General features: G+C 36.8%; 1 protein-coding gene across 9 annotated transcripts in view; it reads left to right on the top strand.

Annotated features, from left to right (window-relative positions):
• Nucleotides 1-14,337, top strand: part of NUMB (NUMB endocytic adaptor protein) — a 201,087-nt gene that overhangs the window by 124,876 nt on the left and 61,874 nt on the right. For all 9 annotated transcript variants that reach the window (XM_042943711.1, XM_042943715.1, XM_042943713.1 and 6 more), the window contains exon 4: nt 1,152-1,292. In XM_042943711.1, coding sequence (XP_042799645.1) covers nt 1,167-1,292 — 126 coding nt within the window. In that variant the 5' untranslated portion in view covers nt 1,152-1,166. The remainder of the gene's footprint in view (nt 1-1,151; nt 1,293-14,337) is intronic.

Genomic DNA, 14,337 nt, shown 5'->3' with positions numbered 1-14,337 from the left:
ATTTTAAAATACAAAATTATTTTCCTCAGAATGCTAACTTTGATTTTTGAAGCTTTTCATTGGTGTCATGTGGGAACTAATGTTCAATTCCTTGCTATTTAACACTCTGACAGAGACGTTTCCTTTTATACCTTTGTCACATCATTTTCAAAAGTTAAGATCTCTTTGAGGCTGGTTGAGGTGGTTAAATCCCTTCAGGGAAAGAATGAACAATGCTATGCTCCTTAACAGAAAACTGGAGATATTGGTTTCAGATTTTGAGACCTGCTCTGTAAAGGGACACTTATTCATTACATTTATTCATAGGTTCTTGAATGTCCTGTTGTTTTTTATCAGTTAGGTCTTCCTTCCCTGTAGTTTTGTGATTTCTACTGAGGACATCAGAGAGGTACCTCTTCTAGTAACAAAACCAAAAATTGACTATAGTTTAATCCCTTTTAATTTACAGAGTTAATGATGAGACTTGGACCTTTATAATGGAAAGCTATTAGTTTACTTTCATTCTGTAATAATTATAGATATGAAAGTACATTCTGATGTTATACTACTTGCAAGAATTTTTTTCTTTAGAATAATTTAATCCTAGTAGAACTTCTTCTTTAAGTATGTTTAAAGGAAACTTTATTTTCTTCCTTTTTATAAAACATCTTTATGAAAAGGTGGTTACAGTCCATGCTTTGTTTAATGTTTTCTAATAGTAAGTCAAAAAGGTCCTAAATTTTAGTGTTTAGAAATGGTTTTTTTCCTAATAAGTATGAAACTTTTCAAAATGTTTTCAGAAATCGTTAGCAGTCTATAATTTGACCTACATGTACAGATTTCCTTATTCGGGAATTAGAATGGATTTGAGGGGTAGATCAATAGGAATATTCATTGGATTATTACAATTAAAATGCTTGAAACTTCTTAGAATAACATCTCTTCAAATCATAGAAGTTATTTGAATTAGTATTATAGTTGTTTTTTTGAAAAATGAAATGATTTGTTTGAGCTTAGAGTTACTCTAAGAAGAGGGATACTAATTGCTCATTTTCTATTAAACCAAAATGTTTAATTTGGAACATTCGTTTTTTATCAGCATAGTAATCCGAAGTTTAAATATATGAGAAGATAATAACTTCTTTTTCATATTTCTTTTACTCTGTCTGCAGGTTGTAAAAATTAAAATGAATAAACTACGGCAAAGTTTTAGGAGAAAGAAAGATGTTTATGTTCCAGAGGCCAGTCGTCCACATCAGTGGCAGACAGATGAAGAAGGGGTTCGTACTGGAAAATGTAGCTTCCCAGTTAAGGTAAGAGCTCGTGCTTCTGTAATTCTAGATGTGGAAAAGAATTGATAGTCTATTGTGTGTGAAATCCTATTAATTAGGACAATTAAAAGAGAACCCTCTAAAAATGAACCTCTTTATCTTCTGCTTCAAGGTAGAATTAATAAGGAAAACAATTATAATTAGTGATTTTTTTTCTCTTTATATTTAAATAGGAATTTCTGATATATACTCTAGAATCACTACAAATAAGATCATTTCTGATGAAAAACTAATCCTGAAATATCTAAAAATCCCAAATTATTATTACTATTACTATTACTATTATTATTTTTTTTTAATGACAATTTTGCATGGATAGCTTTCCTTGTTTTGTTTTGTTTATTTTTGAGAGAGAGTGAGTGAGCACAAGCAGGGGAGAGACAGAGAGAGGGTGACAGAGGATCTGAAGAAGAGAGCCTGATGTGGGGCTTGAACTCACAAACCTAGAGATCGCAACCTGAGCCAAAAGTCGGACACTTAACAAACTGAGCCACCCAGGTGCCCCCAAGTCCCAAATTATTACAAATGAAATTATTTTGAGTGGTAAATGTTTACTAAGTGGTGGAGCAGAGGGAATAGGGAGTCTGTTTTCTTAAATACAGGCCTGGTGTGTTCTAGAAAATCTTAAAAGAGTTAAATCAAAAGGAATTTTCTCTTTAATCTTATAACTGTTAATCTTACAGAGGTCATTTAAACTAATGCCTTCACCTGTAAGATCAGAAAATGGAAGCTCAAAGAAGTAATAACATAGTGAAGATCTAGAGAAGGGGGTGCCATATAGGTGTTTTTTCTTACTATTACTTGACACTCCGAAGAAGGGTCACATTTAAGGTCATGAAAGAAGTGTACATGTTATACTCTTTAGTGAAAAGAAGTAATTTATAATTATATAAGCATGCTATGAGATGTATTAAGTGTGGATACAAAAAAATAGAAGGAACTAGACCAAAATGTTAATATCTTCCAGAAAAAAATTTTGTCTAATATAAAATGTTAACATATTTCTCTATTTTCTACCTATTCTTATGTATACGTAGTCTTATTGTGATTTTCTACCATTGATTGAAACATAGCCTGAAGCTTCAGAAAGGAAAAAAATCTATATGACAGAAAAGTGATTTATAGAATATATATTTTAAATACATACATGAAAAATATACAAATTTTTCCACAGTCTGTCAATTACTAAGCATTTTCTGGGGTGCCTGGGTGGCTCAAGTTGATTAAGTGTCTTGACTCTTGATTTCAGCTCAGGTATTGATCCCAGGGTCATAGGTTTCCAGACTTAGTAAGGATCCTGCTTTCCCTCTCCTCTCCTCTCCTCTCCTCTCCTCTCCTCTCCTCTCCTCTCCTCTCCTCTCCTCTCCTCTCCTCTCCTCTCCTCTCCTCTCCTCTCCTCTCCTCTCCTCTCCTCTCCTCTCCCCTCCCCTCCTCTCCCCTCCCCTCCCCTCCCCTCCCCTCTCTCCTCTCTGTCTCTTTCTCTCCCCCGCCTTCTGTCCCTCTACCCTGCTTGTGCACACAGTCTCTCAAAGAAAAAAAAAAGAAATCCTAATCACTTAGCTTTGCTACTTAACTTATTCGCTGAAATGAGTTCTTTTATAGGAATAATAAACTTAAATATTTTATTTTAAAATTTTTGGCATGATATTAAGATATGAAAAAAACCCTCTCATACAAAAACTAACACTCTTCTACTTCCCCCAACCTCACCCCCCAAAATAGGCTCATTTTGATTATATGAGTATTGTGGAAATGGGTACTCTTACACATTGTTGATTGCTTGCAATATAAATTATAACCTATTAGGAGAGCAATTTGGAAATACCAGTTAAAATTTTAAATGCACTTTTCATTTGACCAGACATTTTACATTTAAGAATTACATTTAAGGGGCACCTAGCTGGCTCAATTGGAAGACCATGCAACTCTTGATCTCAGGGTAATGAGTTTGAGCCCCAAGTTGGGTATGGAAATTACTAAAAAAAATAAACTTAAAAAAAAGGATTACATTTAAGTACATTCACAGATATACTGGCAAAAGTGGTCATCTTAGCATCGTTTGATAGCAAAAATCTGGAAACAAGTTAAATGCCCATCATTCTGGGATTGGATAAAGAAGTTAGGAATCCATTAGTGGAATTCTTTGCCACTATTAAAAAACAAGAGGGGCACCTGGGTGGCTCAGTCCGTTAAGCATCTGACTTCGGCTCAGGTCATGATCTCATGGTTTGTGAGTTTGAGCCCCACGTTGGGCTCTGTACTGACAGCTCAGAGCCTGGAGCCTGCTTTGGATTCTGTGTCTCCCTCTCTCTCTGTCCCTCCTCTGCTCATGCTCTGTCTCTCTCTCTCAATAATAAATAAACGTTACAAAAAAAAAAAAAAAAAAAAAGAATAAGGTAGATCTGTATTCATTTAATAAATTTTTTTGAATACCTACTGTGCACCAGACATATGCTAAGTGGTAAATAAAGACAGTTCTTGCTCTTGTAGAGTTGATAGTGTCCTTGTAGGAAGACAGACTTTAATTAGATATTTGCATTAATGTGATTACAAACTGAGATAAGTGCTTTTTAAAAAGGGAAGGCTATGGTGTAAGAACTTATATGAGATGAACCTGGAAAGAAATAGGGTGGGGCCCTTGTAGGCCATGTTAAGGATTTTGGACTTTAAGAGTTACTGGAAGCCACTAAATGGTGTGGGTTTTTTTCATCTTTTGTTCATTTTATTGTGGTAAAATATGTAACATAAAATTCACCATTTTAACCATTTCTGTGTGCATAGTACACTAATATTAGTAACATTCATATTGTTATGCAGTCATCAGCACCACCCATCTCCAGAACTTTTTCCTCTTCCCAAACTGGGACTGTGGGTGTGGTGTGGTTTGGAGGTAGTCCATAGTAGGTGCGAAGAGTCTGGTGAAGGATTATTACAGTAATCCAGAGGAGAGATCATGTTTAGTCTGGACTAAGATGGTAACTGTGGAGATGAAAAGAAATGAAGTAAATTGAGAGATAATTAAGAGATAAAGGCAATAGGAATTGGAAATGGACTGAACCTAGGGAATGAAAAAGAATGGTGTTAAGGCTGATACCTGGTTTCTTGTGCCAGACTGATAGAGGTGATGATCATTGACTGACAGAGGAAACACTGAAAGAATATTCTCTGACATGCTCATACAGTAAGATGACTTTAGTGTATTATTAAGTGATAAAGGCAGGGCACGAACAGTATACATAATATGATTCTGTTTATAGTTAAAAGGAAAAAATCTGGGGTGCCTGGGTGGCTCAGTCTGTTAAGCGTCTGACTTCAGCTTAGGTAGTGATCTCATGGTTTGTGAGTTCGAGCCCCACGTCAGGCTCTGTGCGAACAGCTCGGAGCCTGGAGCCTGCTTCAGATTCTGTTTCTTTCTTTCCTTCTTTCTTTCTTTCTTTCTTTCTTTCTTTCTTTTTTTTTTCTTTCTTTCTTTCTTTCTCTCTCTCTCTCTCTCTCTCTCTGGCACTCCCCCACTTGTGCTCTGTCTCTCAAAAATAATAAATAAATGTTAAAATTTTTTTAAAGAAAAAAATCTATATATCTGCTTATATATATAAGAAATACCTGTTAAGAAGACACAAATAAATATGAATTACAGAATGCGTGTGAAGGTTTGGGGATCTTTTTACTTTTCACTATGTATCCTTTGGAACTAGTGACATTTCTTGTCATGAACATGTTATATTTGTAATAAATAAACATATATATATTTTTAAAAACCTCATTCACAGGGTTCTGAGAGACTGGTATATAGTACTGAAATAACTGAAGTAAAATTAATTGAAGCACTTCCAATTGGCTATGAAATATACAACTTTTAAGTATTTTGTGTGTGATAAATAAGGTTCACTATCATACTGTCATTTGTCATAAGAAACAGCTGATTAGATGTGCTTTAGAGATAAGCATTTAAGATGTAAGATTTACATCTTATGCAGGCAGGACACCTTACTTAGGACGTTTTTTGTATGATCTTCTCCAAATGGTGTTTTGAAATCCTTTCGACAAAACATTCATCCCCTCTTCTACGTTGTGGCTCCCCACGCTTTATCTGCCTTCCCTTCCCACCCCATGCACTTAAGTACAAATGCCATATGGTTGGATAGGAGAATCAGAACCTGAATTATTTTCTATAGCCTAAAAATAGATGAATTTCCTCAAATATAGCTGGACAAATGATGTCTTATCTGGCCTTGCCCTGGGGACTGCTGAATTCTGAACTACTGATGAGTTGGTATAAAAAGTTTCCCATGTAGACAACTATTAAGGTGGTGAGCATGCTCACTGAGGAAGAACACGTTTGAGGGTAGAGAAGATGAATTCCTTTTGAGGTGTCTAGGAAAGACGGACATGAAGATACCTACTTAACCACAAACACCATGAGTTTTCATTTTGAGATTACAAATAAATTCTAGTAAGTAGGCAAATTTGCAAATAAGGAATTCTTGAATAATGAGAGTTGACTATATATAAATTATCCTTGAAGTCATGAGTGAGATTGCCTAGAAGAAGTGAGAGGAGAGGGGGGCCTAGGACAAACATAGAAGGGACAGGCAGTGAAATGGGTTATCTTCAAAGGAGAATAAGAATGAGTAGCCAGAGAGGTATAAGGGAAACCTGAAGAGTGTGATCTCAGAAGCCAAGTTTCAAGGAAGGAGAAAGTGGTCAAGTGCTATCGAGGAGAAAATGAAACTTCATTAATTTAAAAATTTGAAAGTCCTGGTGATTCTCATGATAGCACTTACAGTGGAGTCATAAGGATGGAGTCTAGATTGAGGAGTGAATGGATGCAAAATAAGAAAGAAGATGACAAATCTAGAGATTACTAATTCGAGAAGTTCGTCAGACAAGGTTGTGTGAAGATGGGGAGGGGAGAAAGGGAAGTATTACGAAGCCCACAAGGAAACTTTCAGTGGTGATGGCCGATTATTATACTGATTGTGATCATGGTTTCTCAGGTATATGCAAGAACTGAGCATATTGTAACTTTAAATATATATAGTTCATTATATGTCAGTTATACCTCAATAAGGTAGTTAAAAAAATTTTTAATGAAAAAGTTTGTCTTCAAAGGAGAGCAGAAAGGCAGAGTAGCAAAGGGAGTGTGAGGTTGAAAAGCTGTGTGTTATTGTTGTTTTTACCAGTTTTACTAGATATAATTTACATACCATAAAGTTTACTCAGTTAAAGTCTATAAATCACTGGTAGTTTGATTTTATGTTGAATTTTGTTTTTAAGGTAGGAGAGACTTGAGCATCACTAAAGGGCCTTTAAGAAGCATGTAGAAAGTGGATTTGTTTTAGATGGAGGAAGGATGCTGCTTCTATTTTAATAGTAGCAAAGGTAACAAATGGAGTGTAAATGCCTTACATTTATGGTGTTGGTGGCTTAAAATTGGAGTTTAAAGGCATATTTTCTCAAGGAAATAGGAAGTGAAGACATCTGTAGAAGAGTGAGGAGAGAAGTTGTGGAATTAGATTTGAAGACATTAGAATAGCTACTCCAGAGAATGGGAGATACAGAATATGCAATTACTGGAAATAGAAATGTGATTACTAGACTGTAATCAAGTGAAACTGCAACTAGTTTGATCTCTGCCAAGTATGTTAAAGTATACTGGTGCCTGTATAAGTACAATTTAGTATTACAATTTAATTAGTAATTAATTAAAGTAGGTTTCAAAGCTTGTCTTGCAATTCTGCTAGTGTAACAGAGATCATCTTTTTTTTTTTTTAATGTTTATTTTGAGAGAGAGAGAGGGAGAAAGAGAATCCCAAGCGGTTCCATGCTTAGTGCAGAGCCTGACGTGGGGCTCAATCTTGTGAACCGTGAGATTATGACCTGAGCACATATCAAGAGTCAGACACTTAACTGACTGAGCCACCCAGGTGCCCCAATAATTTTTTTAATAGAGGAGGAATTTTAATGTTAGAAGTGAAGTATTACCTATAAAAACTTAATGTAGTGGTTCTCAAAGTGAGGTCCCCAAAATCTTTTCGTGAGATCCTGAAGTACTTTCTTTTCCAGCTATATATCTGTGTGTGAAAATATGTATCAAAATGACATATTCCAATAGATTGAATCTAGATGCAGATTTGAGAATCTAGTTTTCTATTAAGCCAGATATTAGCCAAATTTGAGAATCTAGTTTTCTATTAAGCCAGATATTAGGGAGATTTGCAGAAATGTGAAACAGTGCCACCCTTCTCACAAAATTGTTTCATTTTGATATAGTTCTTTTCCATTAAATGCCATTTACGTTAACATGTAAACGCATTTATTATTATTTTTCAATGAATTAAATATTTTTAAAAGTTCTTAGTTTTAATTTCTAATATAGTAAAATTATCAATAGATATAACTGACACAAACAAAAATGCCTTGGGGTCCTCAGTGTAATTGGGTCCTGTGACCAAAAATTTTGAGAACTGTTGATTAAAACAGTATGCTTCAGGGGCGCTTGGGTGGCTCAGTCGGTTAAGCGGCCGACTTTGGCTCAGGTCATGATCTCGCAGTCCGTGAGTTCGAGCCCCGCGTCGGGCTCTGTGCTGACAGCTCAGAGCCTGGAGCCTGTTCCAGATTCTGTGTCTCCCTCTCTCTGACCCTCCCTTGTTCATGCTCTGTCTCTCCCTGTCTCAAAAATAAATAAAACGTTAAAAACAAAAACAAAAACAAAAACAAAAAACAGTATGCTTCATCAGTTAAAGTAATATACTAAGTTTACCTGTAATTGCGTACTAACATTATATTTTAAAATGCTAGTGTTATTTTCAGTTAAAATCAGTTGCTGGAATCTAAGCCAGTTCATCAGTCCTTTGATTTGTAATTAAAATCTTAATTCTCTAGTTATGTAGAATACATACAGAATGCTAAAATGGACCTTCTGTTGGATAGATTCTGGATTTCATATTATCTTCAAATTTGGGAGATTTGAGGGGCTGGATACAGGATTTATGCTTATTCGTATTGTTTGTAAACTGATCTAATTCAATTCACTGTTAAATGAGATGGAAGGACTTTATTCCATTGGTTTAAGGTTATAATCCTGAACCAGGAAGTGGGCTGGTATGTACAAATCGGATAGACCAAATGGAGAATTGAGCACATGAATGGCTGGATTTGGATGTGTTTACCTCCTGGACCAGCATTTTGCTATATTAAGTGATCTGCCAAGTTGTTCTGGGCCCCATTTCTTTCTAAGATAAGGATTGCCATTGTGCTAGAAGTTTTAAGAGGTAGTATTTTAATAATAGGGTTTTTTGTGTTGTCCATTAGAACATGGTGAGGGGGATCATCTCCCCACCCCCTGCCCTAGCAACACCAAGCAGCTCTTAGACACCAGCATAGTGTTTGAGAATTCATCAGATTCCAGTTTCATGCTTCAGTCCTATAAGACTTTCCTCTCACCCCCTACTTCAGATGCCAGTCACAAGCCCCAGGCTGTTAACCTGTGTTTTTGAGTAACCAGTTACAGATTGGAGATCCAATGATCTCCTTAGAGATTGGCTAGAGCTGCCCACAGAACTCAAGGGGACACTTACATTTAATAGTTGATGAAAGGACATGATAAAGGGTATGAATCAACAGTGAGATAAAGAGATATATAGGGTGAGGTTTTGAACAAAGTAGCTTCTGGCCTCATGGAGCTTGGGGACTGGCTTAGTGGCATGTGAAAATGTTCTGGTTACCCAAGTATGGAAGCACTCCAAAAATAAAAGCCAAAAAACCGTCCTTTTGGGTTTTTATGAGGTGTCATTACATAGTCATAATTGACTAAGTCATTGGCTGATTCAGTTTCTAGCCCCTCTCCCCTCTCCAGGGGTTGGGAGGTGAGACTGACAGATCCAACCCTTTATTCACATGGTTGGTCCTCCTGGCAACCAGCTGCCATCCTTAGGTGTTTTCCGAGAAAGTTGCCTCCTTTACGGAACAAAAGACACCTTTATCACTCTCAATACTCAGGAAATTCCAAAGATTTTGGGAGCTGTGAGTCAGGAACTGTGGATGAAGACCAAATATATATGAGAAATATATTGTGGTTATCTGAATGACCAAATCTGTGTTTCTTGTAAATCACAGTATCACACAGGCTTTTTTTATTTTGCGTGTAAGCATATAGCCATGATACAGAAAGTAGGGCTCTTGCTATTTCAGTATTTCTTTTTTTTTTTTTTAATTTTTTTTTTTAACCTTTATTTTTGAGACAGAGAGAGACAGAGCGTGAATGGGGGAGGGTCAGAGAGAGGGAGATACAGAATCTGAAACAGGCTCCACGCTCCGAGCTGTCAGCACAGAGCCCGACGCGGGGCTCGAACTCACGGACCGCGAGATCATGACCTGAGCCGAAGTCGGACGCTCAACCGACTGAGCCACCCAGGTGCCCCTCAGTATTTCTGATCCAGTGGCTTACCTACCATGTAATGTGTATTTTGATGTACAATGTTAATACTAAATTAGAAGTTACTAAATATACTTTTGTGCACGAATGCACAAAAAAAAATAAAATGGGAAAATAATCACAGATACCAATGGCATTTTTAAAATTAAGATTCTATAGGGGTGCCTGGGTGACCCAGTCAGTTGAGCATCTAACTCTTGATTTTGGCTCAGGTCATGATCCCAGGGTCATGGGATCAAGCGCTGCATCAGACTCTACTCTGAGTATGGAGCCTAAGATTCATATTCATTCTCTCCCTCTCTCCCTCTCTCCCTCTCTCCCTCTCTCCCTCTCTCCCTCTCTCCCCCCCTTTCCCTCTCCCCCTTCCTCTGCCTCTCTCCCCTACTCTTGCCCTTTCTCTTTCTCTCTCTTAAAAAAAAATATAGGCAAATAAACTTGAAAACATGGATAGAATTGGTAATATTCTTGGATTGTATAAATGACCAAAACTAACTCCAAAGAAACAAAATATAAAAAGACCAACTCCTGTAGAAGAAATATCGTAATATGTAAAAGTTACCTACCTCCCTTTTTCTACTTTCCAACCCTAACATACCAAGGGAACTATTAATATTTTTTTTTAAAGTGTACTCATTTATTTTGAGAGAGAGAGAGAGAGTATGTGCATGCATGTGTGAGCGGGGGAGGAGCAGAGAGAAAAGGAGAGAGAGAATCCCAAGCAGGCTCTGCAATGCCAGCGTAAGGCTCAACCCCTCGAACCGCAAGATCATGACCCAAGCTGAAATCAAGAGCCAGATGTTTAACCAACTGAGCCACCCAAGTGGCCTGGGAACTATTAATCTTTTAACGAAAAGATAAAAGTCATGCTTTATTTGTTCATCAGAGCCTTCCAAATTCATTTTATAAACTTAGAAATTTCTTTTTATATGTGTAGCATTCTAAAACTTGACAGCATAAGAGAAGGAAACTACAAACTAAATTATTGTATAGATATTAACACAAAACTTTTGACAAAATATTAACAGAATCCAGCAACCTAATTTAAAGTAGGGCACCTGGCTGGCCAAGTCCAGTTGAGCATCCAACTCTTGGTTTTGGCTCAGGTCATGATCTCACAGTTCGTGGGTTTGAGTCCTGCCATCAGGCTCTGTGCTGACAGCGTGGAGCCTGCTTGGGATTCTGTCTCTCCCTCTCTCTGCCCCTTCCCTGCTTTCTCTCACACACTCTCTCTCAAAATAAATAAACTTCTTTAAAAAAAGAATAATTTATACCCTCACTCATCATTATCTAAAAATAAAGACTAGGGAGTAAATGTCTTTTATATCAGAATGGGACAGCCCCTTATAAACATACACACAGAGACTTCCTACTGCTTTTCCTTTGGCTAGGATTGAATTAAACTTCCATGCTATAGTTGCAAGGAAAGCCAAGAAAGCAATTATTTGCTATTTTCAGCCTGTACCAAGGAGTTAGGCTCTTCTGGCAGGGGAAATCTGTTGAAAGACTGGCTGACATGTAGGCAACTAACAATGTCAGTCACTGTCATTATATCATATCTATACTTCTTAAATATCTATCCTCTGCCTTTTTGTTCTTTCTCCTCCTGCTACTGTTTAATCGAGTCCTCAGCTTTTTTTTCTCCCTAGACCATTACAGTTCTCTTGACTGTTTTTCTTGTGGCTAATCCCTTTCAAACTATTATCTTAAGGCTGTAATAGTGATCTTCTTAAATTGCAGATATGACTATGTCACTTGCCTGCTTTCTGTCCTTCATTGGCTCTGTAATAAATTTTAGAGAGGCATCTAGAGCATATGCTTTCTTTTTTTTTTTTTTTTTCAGTATATGAAGTTTATTGTCAAATTGGTTTCCATACAACACCCAGTGCTCATCCCAAAAGGTGCCCTCCTCAATACCCATCACCTCCCCTCCCCTCCCTCCCACCCCCCAACTACCCTCAGTTTGTTCTCAGTTTTTAAGAGTCTCTTATGCTTTGGCTCTCTCCCACTCTAACCTCTTTTTTTTTTTTCTTCCCCTCCCCCATGGGTTTCTGTTAAGTTTCTCAGGATCCACCTAAGAGTGAACACATGGTATCTGTCTTTCTCTGTATGGCTTATTTCACTTAGCATCACACTCTCCAGTTCCATCCACGTTGCTACAAAGGGCCATATTTCATTCTTTCTCACTGCCACATAGTACTCCATTGTGTATATAAACCACAATTTCTTTATCCATTTAGAGCATATGCTTTCAAGCCAAACTACCCAAGTTTGTTTTGGTGCTATGCCAGTTATTATTAACTGTGACCGTAATCAAATTACTTAAACTTTCTCCACCTCTGTTTCTTCAGTTGTAAAATGAGAAATAGTACTTATCTAATATAGGTGTTCTGAGAAATAAATGAGCAAATATGGTACATGAAAAACACAACACTGCTGGCACATAGTATACAATAAATTTTGGTGCTGCTGTTATTGTTATTTGTTAGATGCCAACTGAATACTGGAGTTCTAAATCTGCATTTCTTATTTCTTGGGTTTTTTCCTTAATTGAATTTTTAACACTGCAAGTTAAATATCTTCTCTTGAATAGGAGTCAGAAGCTTTTGATAGATGTTTGATGCCTGAGGACTTAATGCATTGGTCGCAGCAATCTCTTACAGCTTTAAAAATTCTGTTTATCCCAAGGGATGGGACTTTTATTGCTACTCATAATTTTATTGTCTGAATGTGACAATCCTCTGCATATGCAATAATGTTTCATTTCATAGCTGCCTCACATTGTAATTTTTTGGAAGATACTCCAGTTGATTGGTAGTGATCCAAACGTAAGGTTCACATATATGGTACCAATGAAATAAATCAATCGAAGTGACCAGTTGGTTAATAGATACATTGTTTTCATTTCTTAGTTCTCTAGCTTGCTAACAGTGACAACTATACATCATAATCTGGTTTTCTGTTTGAAACATTAAAAATTTGGGTGTGCCTGGCTGGCTCAATCAGAGGAGCATGGGACTCTTTATCTCAGGGTCGTGGGTTCAAGCTCCCGGTTGGGTGTAGAGATTACTGAAACATTAAAAATTTGGGAAAAATGTTTCTTGTTTCAGATAACTTTTTAACATAAACTGTGAAATGTTATTGGTTTATGAATCCCAAGCATTTCAGTTACTCATGATTTGCTGTGGATTTTGAAAGGAAGTGTTAGCTCTATTCAGAATCTCTTAAGAGCTGATGATTTTGTTTATGACATAATATGATTCAGTGAGATTTCTGTTACATGATAGTGCTAGTGAATAGTTGGTGATATCTGATTATTTGAAGCCAACACTGAATTCCTGTGGTCTTGATTTAGAGGATTGTGTTCTTTTTCTTTCTTTTTTTTTTTTTAATTTTTTAAAAGTTTATTTATTTTTGAGAGAGAGAGACAGAGTATGAGCAGGGGAGAGAAAGAGCGAGACACAGAGTCCGAAGCAGGCTCCAGGCTCTGAGCTGTCAGCACAGAGCCTGACGTGGGGCTCAAACTCACAAACCACGAGATTATGACCTGAGCTGAAGTTGGACTCTTAACTGACTGAGCCACCCAGGCGCCCGTAGAGGATTGTGTTCTTAAGGACTACATTATGATTTTATAACCATGATATGTGAATTAAAATTTTATTAAAATGGTGTTGAATTTAATTTAAACTTAAGATTTTCCATTGAAGTAATATATGCTTGTGGTGAGGAGACAACACCTTCTCTACCACTAATCCCACTTCCCAGGGACATTTAACCATTTTTATTTTTGCTTCTATAATTGGTAATATTTTACCTTCTTTAGATAATATCGTTTTAGTGTCTGTTCTTAACTTACCAGTTTTATCATTGGTTCTCCACTGTAAAGGTGACAAAGGATCATTTAACCCACATATCCTGTCCTTCCATCTGCTCTTTGTCTCTTCTCCACCCAGACTTTTGGAATTACTATTTTTGGTTTTTCTATTAGTTTCCTATACTCATAAGTTTTTTCTTCTTTAATTTTAGATGGTATGTCTCGATTCTCTACCATGTAAAATAAAAATACTAAAACCCCTAACTCTCTTACCTTCAAACTTATGTCAACTGTGCTTTTCTTTTTAATTTTATAAGGTCAGTGACATTTACATTTTGTCCTACAACCATAAGTTGTCCCCCTTTCTTTTTTTCTTTTCTTTCCTTTTTCTTTTCTTTCCTTTTTTTCTTTTTCTTTTTTTTTTTTTTTTAGTAAGGGAATGAGATAGAGAGAGAAGCAGGGCTAATGCTCACTTGACGCAGGGCTCATGCTCACCCGAAGTGGGGCTCTTGCTCACCTGTTGGGGGGCTCAAACTCAAGAACCATGAGATCATGACCTGAGCCAAAGTCCGATGCTTAACCGACTGAGCCACCCAGGTGCCCCTGTCCCCCTTTCTTTGTCAAGTTTAGTGTAAGAGGTTTCAGTATAATGATTCTTAATTGTTTAATGTAGAGCTAAGTAATGTGTTACATTTTCTTCTCTATGAGTCTAGTAATTCATTAATTCATTTAAAAGTTATTCAATTTACTGAATGCCTGCTGTTTGCCGGACAGTGTTC

This window comes from Panthera leo, chromosome B3 (assembly GCF_018350215.1).
Source record: "Panthera leo isolate Ple1 chromosome B3, P.leo_Ple1_pat1.1, whole genome shotgun sequence".
Classification (NCBI taxonomy): domain Eukaryota; kingdom Metazoa; phylum Chordata; class Mammalia; order Carnivora; family Felidae; genus Panthera; species Panthera leo.
Note: the sequence above shows the minus strand (reverse complement) of the source record. Positions and strands in the feature narration are given on the sequence as shown.